This window comes from Rosa rugosa, chromosome 5, assembly GCF_958449725.1.
Source record: "Rosa rugosa chromosome 5, drRosRugo1.1, whole genome shotgun sequence".
Classification (NCBI taxonomy): Eukaryota; Viridiplantae; Streptophyta; class Magnoliopsida; order Rosales; family Rosaceae; genus Rosa; species Rosa rugosa.
This window is the reverse complement of record NC_084824.1, coordinates 16,188,100-16,200,162: the sequence shown is the minus strand read 5'-3', so window position 1 is coordinate 16,200,162 and position 12,063 is coordinate 16,188,100. Positions and strand designations below refer to the sequence as shown.

Here is a 12,063-nt window from a genome sequence, read left to right as displayed (position 1 = left end):
AGCCGACATGGGGGCCAACTTCTCAATTTTTTCAACCCACAAGAAGGGCAAAATGGACATTTTCACAATAAAATGATTTAAAAAAAAAAAAAAAGATGTCTTCGTTTTCTTCCGAACCTCCAATTCCCTTTCCTCCTCCTCCTCCTCCTCCTTCTCCTTCTTCCGAACCCATCAAAAACCAACCATTGTCAAAGAAGTTTTATCAATTCCCATAACTGTATCACTCAATTTCCACATCTAAACACAACATTGATATCATATTACAAAGAAAAGCAAATGTCACAGAGTGATCACCTGCCTAGTAGCATTACAAACCCACCTACACGCAGGTGCGTATGCCACAACAAACTTACCTGTAACAATCCATATAAGCTCAAATGCACATCTTCAAACACAAATTGAAGTTCGAAACATATAATCACAATTCACAACACCTTCCACTCTACCCCAACCACAGTTCAAGCTCTCAATTTGAAGATACACACCAGCAATTCGAGGATCATATGTTGCTTTCACAAAATTCTCACAAATTTGAGGCATCGATAATCCACTAGAGAATCGACTCTAACTGATCAGCTATCTGGAAAACCAAAAACCACAGCTCTTTCAAATTCAACACCGAACACTGTAAATACATAAAATCAAAAGCAAAATGTGAGAATGGATCAAAACCTCGCCACGCAATGTCATGGTCAAGACACTTCCTTTCTTGACCCACTCCCAAGGATAAGCAAAGAGCATCCGAAGCTTGACGACGAAGCTCTTCTAGACGCTCGCCGCTCAGATAGTCCTTGTCCGTCGTAGCTTTGCATTCTAATCATCGATTTTAGCCTCGGGGGCCGAAACGCTGCCATTTTCGGTCGATTCGTCTGGTTTGGACGAAGAGGCGGCGGCGGAGAAAGAGAGGAGGAGGAGGAGAATGAGAGAAGACAGAGGAATTGCTTGAGGGGTTCTTGGAAGACGGAGGTGTCGGTGAAGGGGGCGGCAGACATGAAGGTGTCGGGGAGACGATGTCGTTGCCGTCGGAAGAATCAATGGGTTTGGGTCTTTTCCGGTCAGACTCGGAGCTAGTGAGGAAGTTGTTGATGACCCGACCCGTGTGGGTACAGTGGAGCTGGATCTAGGATTGGCTGCGGGTGCGGATGCCCAGAGGTCGCTTGGAAGCTCTATTTGCTTCCATGGCCGCTTCACAGAGAAAGAGAAAGTCTGAGAGAGAGAGAGAGAGAGAGAGAGAGAGAGAGAGAGAGAGAATATAGAGAAAAAAAAATTAAAAAAAAATTAGAAAAATTTGAAATTTCCATTTTGCCCTCCTTATGGGCCCCCATGTTGGCTCCAATTCAGCAGCTGACGTCATTTTTCGAGTCAAATTCAAATTTTGGACTCGGGTGATATCATTTGAAAGTTTAGGCCTAAAGTTCAGGGAAGTAAACTGAATTTAATCCTACAATTAAGTATCATATTTCGAATCATTTTGCAAGATCTCTTTGATTAATCCTTCGCATTATTTTGAACAGCCTTGCAGACCTGCCCAAGTTCTTATAATTAAATCCTTAAGAATTAGTAGTAGTCAGCTCTTACTCCGATGCTGAATTAGAACATGCATGCTCATTGGCTCATTGCACATTTGCACTTACCACGTGTATATAATAATTGTCTTTTTATTCAAAGAATGAGTACTTCCAGAACTTCAAATCAGGATGACTTTGACTTCACTGACTTGCATTTCAATGTATATGGGCTGCCCTTAGGTCAAGATCAATCAGCCACATGACACAATATACCCGAGACCATTAAATCTATAAATAACAGTACTCCAGGCTCATATTTTGCCATATCAAATATCAAATCTTAGCCGGCCTTCTCCACATTTGATCACTCTCTCTTTGATCATTTCCAAAGTTCTTAAAATCATGGGTGTCTTCACATACGAAACTGAGTTCACCTCTGTCATTCCTCCAGCTAGGTTGTTTAAGGCCTTTGTTCTTGATGCTGACAACTTCATTCCCAAGATTGCTCCACAAGCAGTGAAAAGCGCTGAGATTGTTAAGGGAGATGGCGGTGTTGGAACCATCAAGAAGATCAATCTCGGTGAAGGAAGTGAATACAGCTACGTGAAGCACCAGATTGACGGAATTGACAAAGACAACTTTGTGTACAAGTACAGCATGATCGAAGGAGATGCTATCTCAGACAAAATTGAGAAGATCTCCTACGAGACTAAGTTGGTGGCATCTTCCGATGGAGGCTCCGTTATTAAGAGCACTAGCAACTACCACACCAAGGGAGATGTCGAGATCAAGGAAGAGCATGTTAAGGCTGGCAAAGAAAGGGCAGCTGGTTTGTTCAAGATCATCGAGAGCCACCTTTTGGCCAACCCTGATGCCTACAACTAAAGCATATGTCTTGATAGTTCTACCGCATAGAGGGCAACAATAAGTATCTTCCTTTCTATGTGGCCTTCATTTTGTCAAACCAGAGCCTTCTTTGGGTTTGGATTCGAGTTTTGGTTAATGATTTCCATGTTTGTATTTGATTTCAACCTCAGGAAATAAAACAGTAATCATTTTATATTCCTTGAATGTTCTACATATGTTACGGGCAGCAAAAACAACAATCATTTTACTCTTTTGCTGCTATATTATTGGCTGGAGAAGATCGGTTGCTTTTGGGTTTTTCTTTTTGGGAGGCCTTAGTAGTTTTCAATTGAGTTTCTTAATCTCTTTGCGTCATTGCATTCTTTTCTTTTGGGAGAGGTTTTGGTCTTTGTCCCCTCTCCCCATGTATTTTTTTTTTAATAATATAAATGGAGGGACGGGCGGTGGGTTCCGGATATAGAGGTCCTCTCCTTTTATGAGGAGGGTAAGCGCCTCGCGCAATAACCGCTATCGAGTGGTTGATATCGCCTAATTATTTATTATAAAATAAAAATAAAAAAACAATTATATAATCGAATGGAAGACTTTATGGACTTTGTTATTGTTCGTTTCACTCTTAACATGATACTTTCAACAAGAAAAGATAGAAATTAGCATTGTTATGTGATAAGCTACAAACAACAAGGCAATAAGCTACTTTTTTTTTTTTTTTTGAAATAGAAGTTGAATTCATTAGATCAACAGCCAAAAGGCTAGAGTCTACCATAACTTACATACGCAAAATCCGGCCAGAAAATCCGAACTAAACCATCTAAGCTAGAGCATATCATTAAAATATCTAGGACGCTCGCTTTTAAGTAAGCCTATCTAAGAATGTATATATAAACCTTGCCCTTTACGGAAAGGAAATCATTCAACTAGCCCTCCCTTACCAATCACCCAATTGTGGTACAAGCAAGAAACTAGAAACGTCATAGAAGACTCATAGATGTCTATTTACTCTCATACAGGCTTATAACCCTATAAAGAAAATTAAAAAGAGTTAATTACTGTTTACTCCCTATACTTATAGGGTTTCATCGTTTCAGTCTCTAACCTTCGAATCACTTAAAAAATCTCTGAACTCCCAATTTCCGCCCAATTGGTCTCTATCGTCAAAATTGTCTGTTAAATTTCTAGAAATGTCTATTATGCCCTTACTTACTTTTATTTTTTATTTTTAATTTATTTTTTCTCTCTCTTTTATTTCTTTTTTTCATTTCAACTCTTCTTCTTCCAGCTCTCTCTCCCCCTGTTTATCTCGTATTCTTCTTCCAAAAACTAACCCAGCTCTATCTCCATCTCCAGATATTCTTCTTCTAAAAACAATTCCAGCTCTCACTCCATCTCAAATTCGAATCCGATCACCGAGCCCGGTACCCTCATTCTCTCTATTCATCTTTATCTCTTCTTCTTCTTCTCTGGAAAAGTCTCTGCCTCTCTCTCTCAAATTCTCATCCCTATTCACACAATCCAAGTTGCTTGCTGCCTCGAATTCGATAGAGACGGAGACCGGCGAGTTCCCGAAATTATCCGGCAGATCGAACCTGACCCATTTATCTTTCCCTAACGACAGCCACAGCCAACCTCTCAGGCTCCTCGTGAGCCATACCTTTGGGAGAGGACTTCTATTACTACCGTAATTTCGACGAATTCAAAGTCCCAATCGAAGAAATGGCAAAGAAATCTCAGTCGATGCTCCAATCGATTGGGTCGTCGGCAAGCCTCAGTTTCCCGCAGGATTTGGATTTGGAGGACGCCTACGATTGGCTGGTTAATGTCAACGACGAGGTCCTAGAGAGGGTGGACGTGTCGGTGGAAGAATTTAAGAGGAGCAGTGGCAACAAGGAGAAGGAAGACGAGGGTTCCAGTTGGTGTGTGGAAAGAAGAAGAAGGGGGATCAGAGTAATCCGAGCTTGTCCAAGGACAACAAGACTAGCATTGATTAGGTCTTTAGAGGCTGAGGGGTTGGCGAAAGTGGTGGCGGTAGCGGCGGTGTTAGGGCTCGGAGCTCTCAACAAGAAGGCAAATCAGGTGAGGTTCGATTCGAGTTCGGATGTGTCGATTTCGTCGCTCGGGGCTCTGAACCAATTGTTATTGAATTAGGGTTTGATTGATTGTGTGTGGGTGTTGCCAAATTAATGTGGCCAATAATAGAGCCTGCAGATATTGAAGGTCTGTGGATTGGGACCGGAGGAGGAGGAGAGAGCTGGAAAAAGAAGAGGTAAAAAGAAGAAGAAGAAGAAGAAGAAGAAAAAAGAGAGAGAGAAAGAGATTTTTTTTTGTTTTTTTTTTAAAGCAATTGAGGCTTTGAGGGTATAATAGACTTTTTAATGGGAAAAAGACCGCCACGTCAGCAAGATAACAGAGTCTTTGACGGATGCTTGATGGCAGGGACTAATTTGGAGGAAATTAGGAGTTTAGATGGACTTTTTAGGTGAAATTCGAAGGTCATGGACTGAAACGATGAAACCCTACAAGTATAGGAAGTAAACAGTATTTAATCCAATTAAAAAATAGGCAGCTCCTTCCCTTTCGAGTTGGAGCTAGTACCACTAGCAGCCTCAGCCAAACTGTCCTTCTTGGATGTCTTTTTCTTCTCATAAGCCTCAGCAGGCTTAGCAGCCTTCTTCTCATCATAAGGCAGTAAGGTCCAAACCCAAAAACTAAGGCCCAAGGCTCAGATCCACCAGAAGAATCCAAACTTGAGCCTGTAACAGCACTGCACAGATCACGCCCTACAACAAAGCCGCAACCCTGCAGCCCTGTTGTCATGACATCAGCATCGTCGCCGGATTCCGCTTCAACACCCTGCAACGCCGACTTGGTAATCCTAGCGCCAACACCGGCCTTCCAAAAATCAGAATATCCGCTGCCACGAAAAGCACCGCCAAAACCACCGTCGGTTTTAGCAAACCAAGCCGCCGCCCCAAAAAGAACACCGATCTGGCCGCTAACCACGATAAGCTACTTGTTCATGCCCTAGCTAGCTTAATACCGGGGGAGAAAAAAGTACCTATAGCTATTAGCTCAATTAACCTCGATGGGTCGTCTCTCTAATAGTCTAATACTCTAATTTTATCACTCAATTAGTTTCTTCAATTAACATAAAAAGGTCTCTCTGCTTTTCTTTTTTCTTTTTTGTTCTTTTTTGTCATCAAGGTTTTGAGTCATGTATAAATTTCCATTTTACATAATCACACAGTTTTTGTTACCATGCATGACTTTCTCATTTCCATTTCCTTTGTATGCTCATATCCTACATCAACAGATCCACATACATATTTTATATGTTCTTAAATTTTTAATTATACTTTTCTCAATTATGTTCTTTCAGTTTCACCCAATTAAAAAATCTTTTCTTGTTTGAAAATTTAACTTCAAATGTTGGAGGAAACTAAACTACTATTATACTTTCACATTCACATAGCTGTTCATCAGTACTTCTTATCCACGTCATTAATTATAGTAAGTGTGATTTGCAATGCTGAAAGTCATGAAGATGAAAATGTTATCATGGTTGTTACTCGTTAGTGAAGGTGGTGGGGTAGCTTTCTGGCTGCAGCTGTTATCTTTTAGCAGATTTGAATGAGGCTTGTTACTTATAACTTATAAGTTTGACAGCATTTCACACAAAATTGTAACAATATTATCATGTTCTACGTAACATATCATTTGATATAATATAATTTTAAGTTTCATCGTCTTAAAAGTTGATAATATGTCTTCATTACCATTGACACTTCTTATCCTTCTTATTATAAGATAAATAAAATATTCTCATCTCGTTATCATTGCTTTTTTAACTAACAAGTAACCAATTCAGTATCATTTGATTTAATGACATAAGTGCACAGTCCTGAGTTTAACTCACGGACTAGTTATTTACATTCATAGAGTTCAACTCACGGACTAGTTGTTTACATTCATATTGTAATACTATCAATCATTTATTAATTTTTTTTATTAAAAAAAATTACTAACTGATTGGTTAAATTCCCAAAAGATTGTGAGAAAAAAATATTTAAAAATAATAATAATAATAACGGGGAGAGAGTTCAAACATTCTGGTAAAAACAGCTCAGTTCAGTCAACTGGCCAACTGACACTCACAGGGATATCTCTGACAAAGATTTCTTTTGGTTTGACGGGTCTTTTCCGTACAGAGACCTCCCCAGACATACAAAACCGTCACCCTCATCTTACATAAGAAGGATCGGGTTACCCACAAATCTGCCACTCTCCTATTAGAAACAAACGAGAAATGAGAGAAGAGGGAAAGGAGAAAGAGCTTGAGGAAATTATAGGATATGTGTGAATCGGTAAGATGGGCCAGAAAAGTAACGATGAACCAGTTCTAGATCGATCTCTTACCGTTTTCTCACAGTCCCATGATTTCCTTTGGTTCCTCCTTTTCCCTCCTTTTCTAACTCTGCGTTTTCTTCATCCGGTTAACTGGTAAGGTCTACTATTGGTCTCTCTTTTCAATTTTCTCTCAACTCTTTTTACCATCTGTGGTAGCTAGTCTAAGTCTGTGTGCATTTTTTAGTGCATTACAGTATATTGAGTACGTACGTACTCCTTATTTTAAGATAATGATGAATTCACATACGGTTTCGAACATTTAGCAACTCATATATATGGCTACTTATTAAGAAATTAATTAGCCCTTTTGATTCATCTGTGCAAGAATATTGTTGAATACAAATTTGCAAAATATAAAAGGTTGATAATCATAAATGTTTATTTAAGAAGGCAACAAATACAAGTTTCAATCTCTAATCAACCCAAGACACCCGAGTGCAAGCCAAATTCTGGCTTGGCCAGACACACAAGGAAAATAAGATGAAAAAAGAACAAAAACTTCATCATTGATTAATGTTGCGAAGAAGACTCGTGATTAGCATCAAGAGTATTAGTTGTTGTAGGCATCAGGGTTGGCCAAAAGGTGGTTCTCAATGATCTTAAACAAACCTGCGGCTCTTTCTTTCCCGGACTTAACATGCTCTTCCTTGATCTCAACCTCGATCACTTTTGCAATGGTAGTTGCTGCTGCTCTTTATGATAGAACCTCCATCAGCAGATGCAACCAACTTAATCTCATAAGAGATCTTCTCGATTTTGTCTCCAATAGCATCGCCTTCAATCAAACTATAGCTGTAAACAAAGTGGTCTTTGTCAAGGCTTTCAATCTTGTGCTTCACATAGCTGTATTCACTTCCTGCATGCAAAATAAAAATTGAGGGTGTTTAATACTATATTTTGAATTACTGATCCCAAAAGTATTGTACATTTCTTCGTAAAGAAAGATGGTCCTTATTGCTAATGATGTTACCTTCCCCGAGGTTAATCTTCTTGATGGTTCCAACACCTCCATCCCCTTCAACGATTTCAGCACTCTTGACAGCTTGTGGGGCAATATTGGGGATAAGGTTGTCAGCATCAAGAACAAAGGCCTTGAACAATCTTGGTGGTGGGATTACAGAGGTGAACTCAGTTTCATATGTGAAGACACCCATTATGAACTAAAAGTTGAGAAGATAAGGAGACTGATCTTAGAATGTCTAGTTTTGAGATGAAGAAATGAAGTATAGGAAGTGAATATATATAGGGCCGGGCTGATAGTTTGGTTAGGATGTGTGAATCATCATGTTTATGACAAAAGGGTTTAGGCAAGTTTGAATATTTCAGTGCTTTTCAATTGTCTGAATTGTCAAAGAAGGTGCTCGAAGAGTTAATTGAATAAATAGTCGAGTAATTCTGACTGTTGTGTCTTGAACCTCATTCAGATTACGTTCTATATTGGAAATCAACTTTTCTATGCATAAATGATTGCTTCGTGACATTGATATTGTCCTGTTCCTGATTAGTATACATTTATGTACTACTTGAGCATAAAACGTAAATAGAAATGATTTATCAGTCTGCAAACCTATATTTTAACAAAATAGAAAAGATGAACCAGTCTGCAAAATTCTTTTTGGAAATGTTGACCTCAGACTGCCATTATTGAATGTACTCAAGCTTTCAAGTTTTGAAGTAAAAATGAAGCTTCTTTTCGTACAACATTTGAACTACCTTGTAGAACCTTAATGACTAATACTTGGTTAATTAGTTTGCCTTTGTTACTAATTAAAATGTGTGGTAATATGTTATCTGCAGAAACTACCGTTTTGGTTGCAGCTAGCTGTAACAGCACTTGCTCTGGATCTGAGTTTAGCAATTACTTGTTGTCCATGTAAGCATAACACTTTTGTATTCAGAAAACAAAAAATTAAGACTCTTCCAATGCTAGTAGTTTTCCAGTTAAACCTTTGATTCCTTTTACCTTCTGTTGTAAGTTGTAACAGGGAGAAAACTATCGAGGTTTGTTACTACACTGCCTGGAATCATATGGATCGGTACAGTTGTCCGGACATCAAACCAGTAGGTAAGTTGAACTTTTTCTATCAACTTCTAGCTTTCTTTGACCAATATATCTTGTTATTATATGTAGAATGAAATTATATTCCTTTTCACAGCACCAAGTCCACAGCATACACCTTCACCTGAACCTATAAATACCACATCTAGTGCTCATACTTTCCACCATCAAATACTTTAACTCGGTATCTTTGCTTCCTCCACGTTGCATTGTTTCTTTTTTATCACTTTCTAAGCACTAAAATCATCATCATCATGGGTGTCTTCACTTATGAATCCGAGTTCACCTCTGTCATCCCCCCAGCTAGGCTGTTCAAGGCCTTTGTTCTTGATGCCGACAACCTCATCCCTAAGATTGCTCCCCAAGCAGTTAAGAGTGCCGAGATTCTTGAAGGTGATGGAGGAGTTGGAACCATCAAGAAGATCAACCTCGGTGAAGGAAGTGAATACAGCTATGTGAGGCATCAGATTGACGGAATTGACAAAGATAACTTTGTGTATAAGTACAGCATGATCGAAGGAGATGCTATCTCAGACAAAATTGAGAAGATCTCCTACGAGACTAAGTTGGTGGCATCTTCCGATGGAGGCTCCGTCATCAAGAGCACCAGCAACTACCACACCAAGGGTGACGTCGAGATCAAGGAAGAGCATGTAAAGGCTGGCAAAGAAAGGGCTGCTGGTTTGTTCAAGATTATTGAGAGCCACCTTTTGACCAATCCTGATGCCTACAACTAAAACAATCAACTGCCCTCTTTTCTCTGTTAATTCAACGTGGTGCATGTAAAACAAGCTTATATCCAACTAAAATAAAGTACGAAACACGTTATTTACTTTGAGTATATTCTATTAGCAAAGTTTTGTGTAAGTAGTAATAACCATAAACTAATCGAATGTTCCGTGTGTTTGAGATGAGACCAGGCAGGCGCGTTCGTCCCATATATAACTCAAGATAGATGGGATTACCAAGTTTCTTTCAGAAATCAGAACCTCACCGCAGCATGAATATCTCTACAAACTCAAAAACCATTTACTCATCCAACTCAATTACTTTCCAGTTGCTGTCCAACAATTCACCAACTTTCTTACTTGCTGAGAAAGTACCAAGTTAATCCTAACCAAGTATCCTGGAAATAAAATTACAGAGCATGAGCAATGCTCTATGGGAGCTTCCAGAGAATACTAAAACTACATCATTCAGACCAAAAGAAAAAACAAATGACAATGAAATGAAAAATACATCCTGCTATTCTAAATTTCTATGACTATGTAAGGCAGGCTCTGCTACCTGCAAGATAAAGATCTCCATCAACACAATGTTCCACAATCAATGAGCTTCTTCTGATCAGCTCTAGTCTGCATATTAATCATACTGAGTAGTGAGTTCTGCACCGTATAACTAGCAGCTTATCAATCTAGCTAGAATTAGTCAATAAGGATATGACAATGCTAAAATGGTATCTGAAGTTTTGAACTAGGAAATGACATTGGGTTTTCAAATGATGAATAAACAACGTATATAGTACATCCAAGGTTGTCAAAGGTGCAGAAGTCCCACATTTCTTTCTCATACTAAGAAAGTCATGTTTCGAACATTCAAATCAATTTTATCACGACTCTTTTAATAACGGCAACAAAGCCAGATCTACTATATCCTTAGACAATAAACCAACTATCAATTCCATAGTGCCATAGTTGATGCATCTGCATAGAAACTGCACTCCGCCATTTCTTGAATAAGTCCCATTGCCCATAATGTCTCATTGTTGAATAACAACCCTTGGATAATGGTGTTATAGGTGCAACCATTTGGAGAACAGCCTCTCCCTCCCATTTCTCAGCAACTTTTCTGGTTTACAAAGTCCACTAATCATTATAGTGTATGTTGTCACATTAGGCTGAACTCCTTTTGTTGATAAATGGGAGAAGAGATCTCTGGCTGATTCAAATTTTCCAGCTTTACACAAACCTTCAATAACAACAGTATATACTACAACATTTGGTTCGAATTTGTTGGCTTCCGTCTCTTTAAGCAAAATTCTATTGCTTAAAGAGATGGAAGCCAACAAATTCGAACTAAACGTTGCAGTAGAAAGTTGCTGGTTGCTGCATAGGGCATCAAGTAAGACTGCATAAGTTTGAAGATTTGGAAGTTCGCCACAGCCTTGCATCTGAGAGAACAGCTTTTTCACTTCTTGCATTCACCATTTCTCCCCGCTTTGCAAAAACCATCAATAAGAGTGTTAAAAGTAATGGTATCAGGAACAAGTTCCATACGACACATTTCCTTGAAAATCTTGTAAGCCTTGATGATCTTTTTACCCTTGCAATATCCGTTAATCAATATGCTACACCTCTGAACATTAACCGTGGAGCCCTTGCTAATCATAAGATCAAAAACTTGTCTTGCCTTGTCCATTTCTCCTCGCAAACAGTAACCGTCCATAAGCCAATTGTATGTAACCAAAATTAGGTTCAATATCTCTTTGAATCATCATCTCAACCACACTTTTGGCTTCCACAACCATCCCTTTTCCTTACAAAATGTATCAACCAAGACACTAAAGGTGAAGACATTCAAAAAGATACCTTTACTCAACATCTCATCTAACAACCTTATAGCTTCCTTCTACTGACCTCCCTCCATCATTTGTTGCCAGCTGCCTTGGCCACTTTATTTTGGAGAACAAAGCCCTTTATTAGAGTGTTGAAGGTGCCGACATCTGGTTGAAGACCCAATTTGAAGAATTGTGCCAAGACAGATAAGCTAAAAACCCCATTTGATGATAATGTTTAGAGTATAGCTATCAGGAACAACTCCACACAGAACAATTTGTTTATACAAAGGGATGACAGACGAATAGTGGTTCAATTCGGAAACTTGAGTCAAGATTTGATTGAAAGGGATGACCCAAGGCAGCGGACGCGAGTGAAGCGTTTCATATAACAGCTTCATGGCATCCTCAGTATTACTCACTTTGGGTCGGTTTCTCACAAGATTCCCCAACTGGGTTTCTCTAGATCTGTTTAGGGTGGGTTGGTTTCTCACGAGATTCCCCAGCTGGGTTTCTCTCGATCTGGTTGGGTTTGAAGATTGAGAATGAAACAATGCTATGAAATTGCTGACGGAAACAACGAGACTAGTAGAAGCGTGAAGGCAACAAGGCATACCTCTTGTGCTGCTGCTGCAGCAATAAGACACTCTGCGCATCATCTTCAGAACTCG

The 12,063-nt window shown here is 39.2% G+C and overlaps 3 protein-coding genes and 1 pseudogene across 4 annotated transcripts; 2 read left to right on the top strand and 2 right to left on the bottom strand.

The window, feature by feature from the left end:
• Window positions 1–1,818: 1,818 nt before the first annotated feature.
• LOC133710271 (major strawberry allergen Fra a 1.08-like) lies at window positions 1,819–2,573 on the top strand. Its single transcript, XM_062136299.1, has one exon. It carries the CDS (start codon window positions 1,911–1,913, stop codon window positions 2,391–2,393), a length of 483 nt encoding a protein of 160 aa, XP_061992283.1. The 5' UTR covers window positions 1,819–1,910; the 3' UTR covers window positions 2,394–2,573.
• A 4,020-nt stretch (window positions 2,574–6,593) lies between these two features.
• On the top strand, window positions 6,594–9,629 carry LOC133710702 (major strawberry allergen Fra a 1.08-like). Of its 2 annotated transcripts, XM_062136835.1 has the most exons (4): window positions 6,594–6,872; window positions 8,577–8,652; window positions 8,765–8,844; window positions 9,142–9,629. In XM_062136835.1, coding segments are annotated over exons 2-4 (516 nt in total). In that variant the 5' UTR covers window positions 6,594–6,872; window positions 8,577–8,650; the 3' UTR covers window positions 9,576–9,629. The 2 variants fall into 2 exon arrangements, with proteins under 2 accessions (XP_061992819.1, XP_061992820.1); XM_062136836.1 differs by lacking the exons at window positions 6,594–6,872; window positions 8,577–8,652; window positions 8,765–8,844 and having other exon boundaries at window positions 9,044–9,629.
• LOC133711267 (major strawberry allergen Fra a 1.08-like) lies at window positions 7,330–7,933 on the bottom strand (annotated as a pseudogene).
• A 1,001-nt stretch (window positions 9,630–10,630) lies between the features above and the next one.
• Window positions 10,631–11,256, bottom strand: LOC133711266 (pentatricopeptide repeat-containing protein At1g62720-like). The gene is made up of 2 exons (XM_062137417.1): window positions 11,030–11,256; window positions 10,631–10,943 (listed from the first exon to the last, which is right to left on the bottom strand). The coding sequence occupies exons 1-2, from the start codon at window positions 11,254–11,256 to the stop codon at window positions 10,631–10,633; spliced, it is 540 nt and encodes a 179-aa protein (XP_061993401.1).
• Window positions 11,257–12,063: the final 807 nt, after the last annotated feature.

Coding starts and splice junctions, on each gene's coding strand:
- LOC133710271 (XM_062136299.1), top strand. CDS start 1,911: ATGGGTGTCTTCACATACGAAACTGAGTTCACCTCTGTCATTCCTCCA.
- LOC133710702 (XM_062136835.1), top strand. Junction 8,845..9,141: donor TCCGGACATCAAACCAGTAG/GTAAGTTGAACT, acceptor TCATCCCCCCAG/CTAGGCTGTTCAAGGCCTTT.
- LOC133711266 (XM_062137417.1), bottom strand. CDS start 11,256: ATGGACAAGGCAAGACAAGTTTTTGATCTTATGATTAGCAAGGGCTCC. Junction 10,944..11,029: donor AGAAATGGTGAATGCAAGAA/GTGAAAAAGCTG, acceptor TGCCCTATGCAG/CAACCAGCAACTTTCTACTG.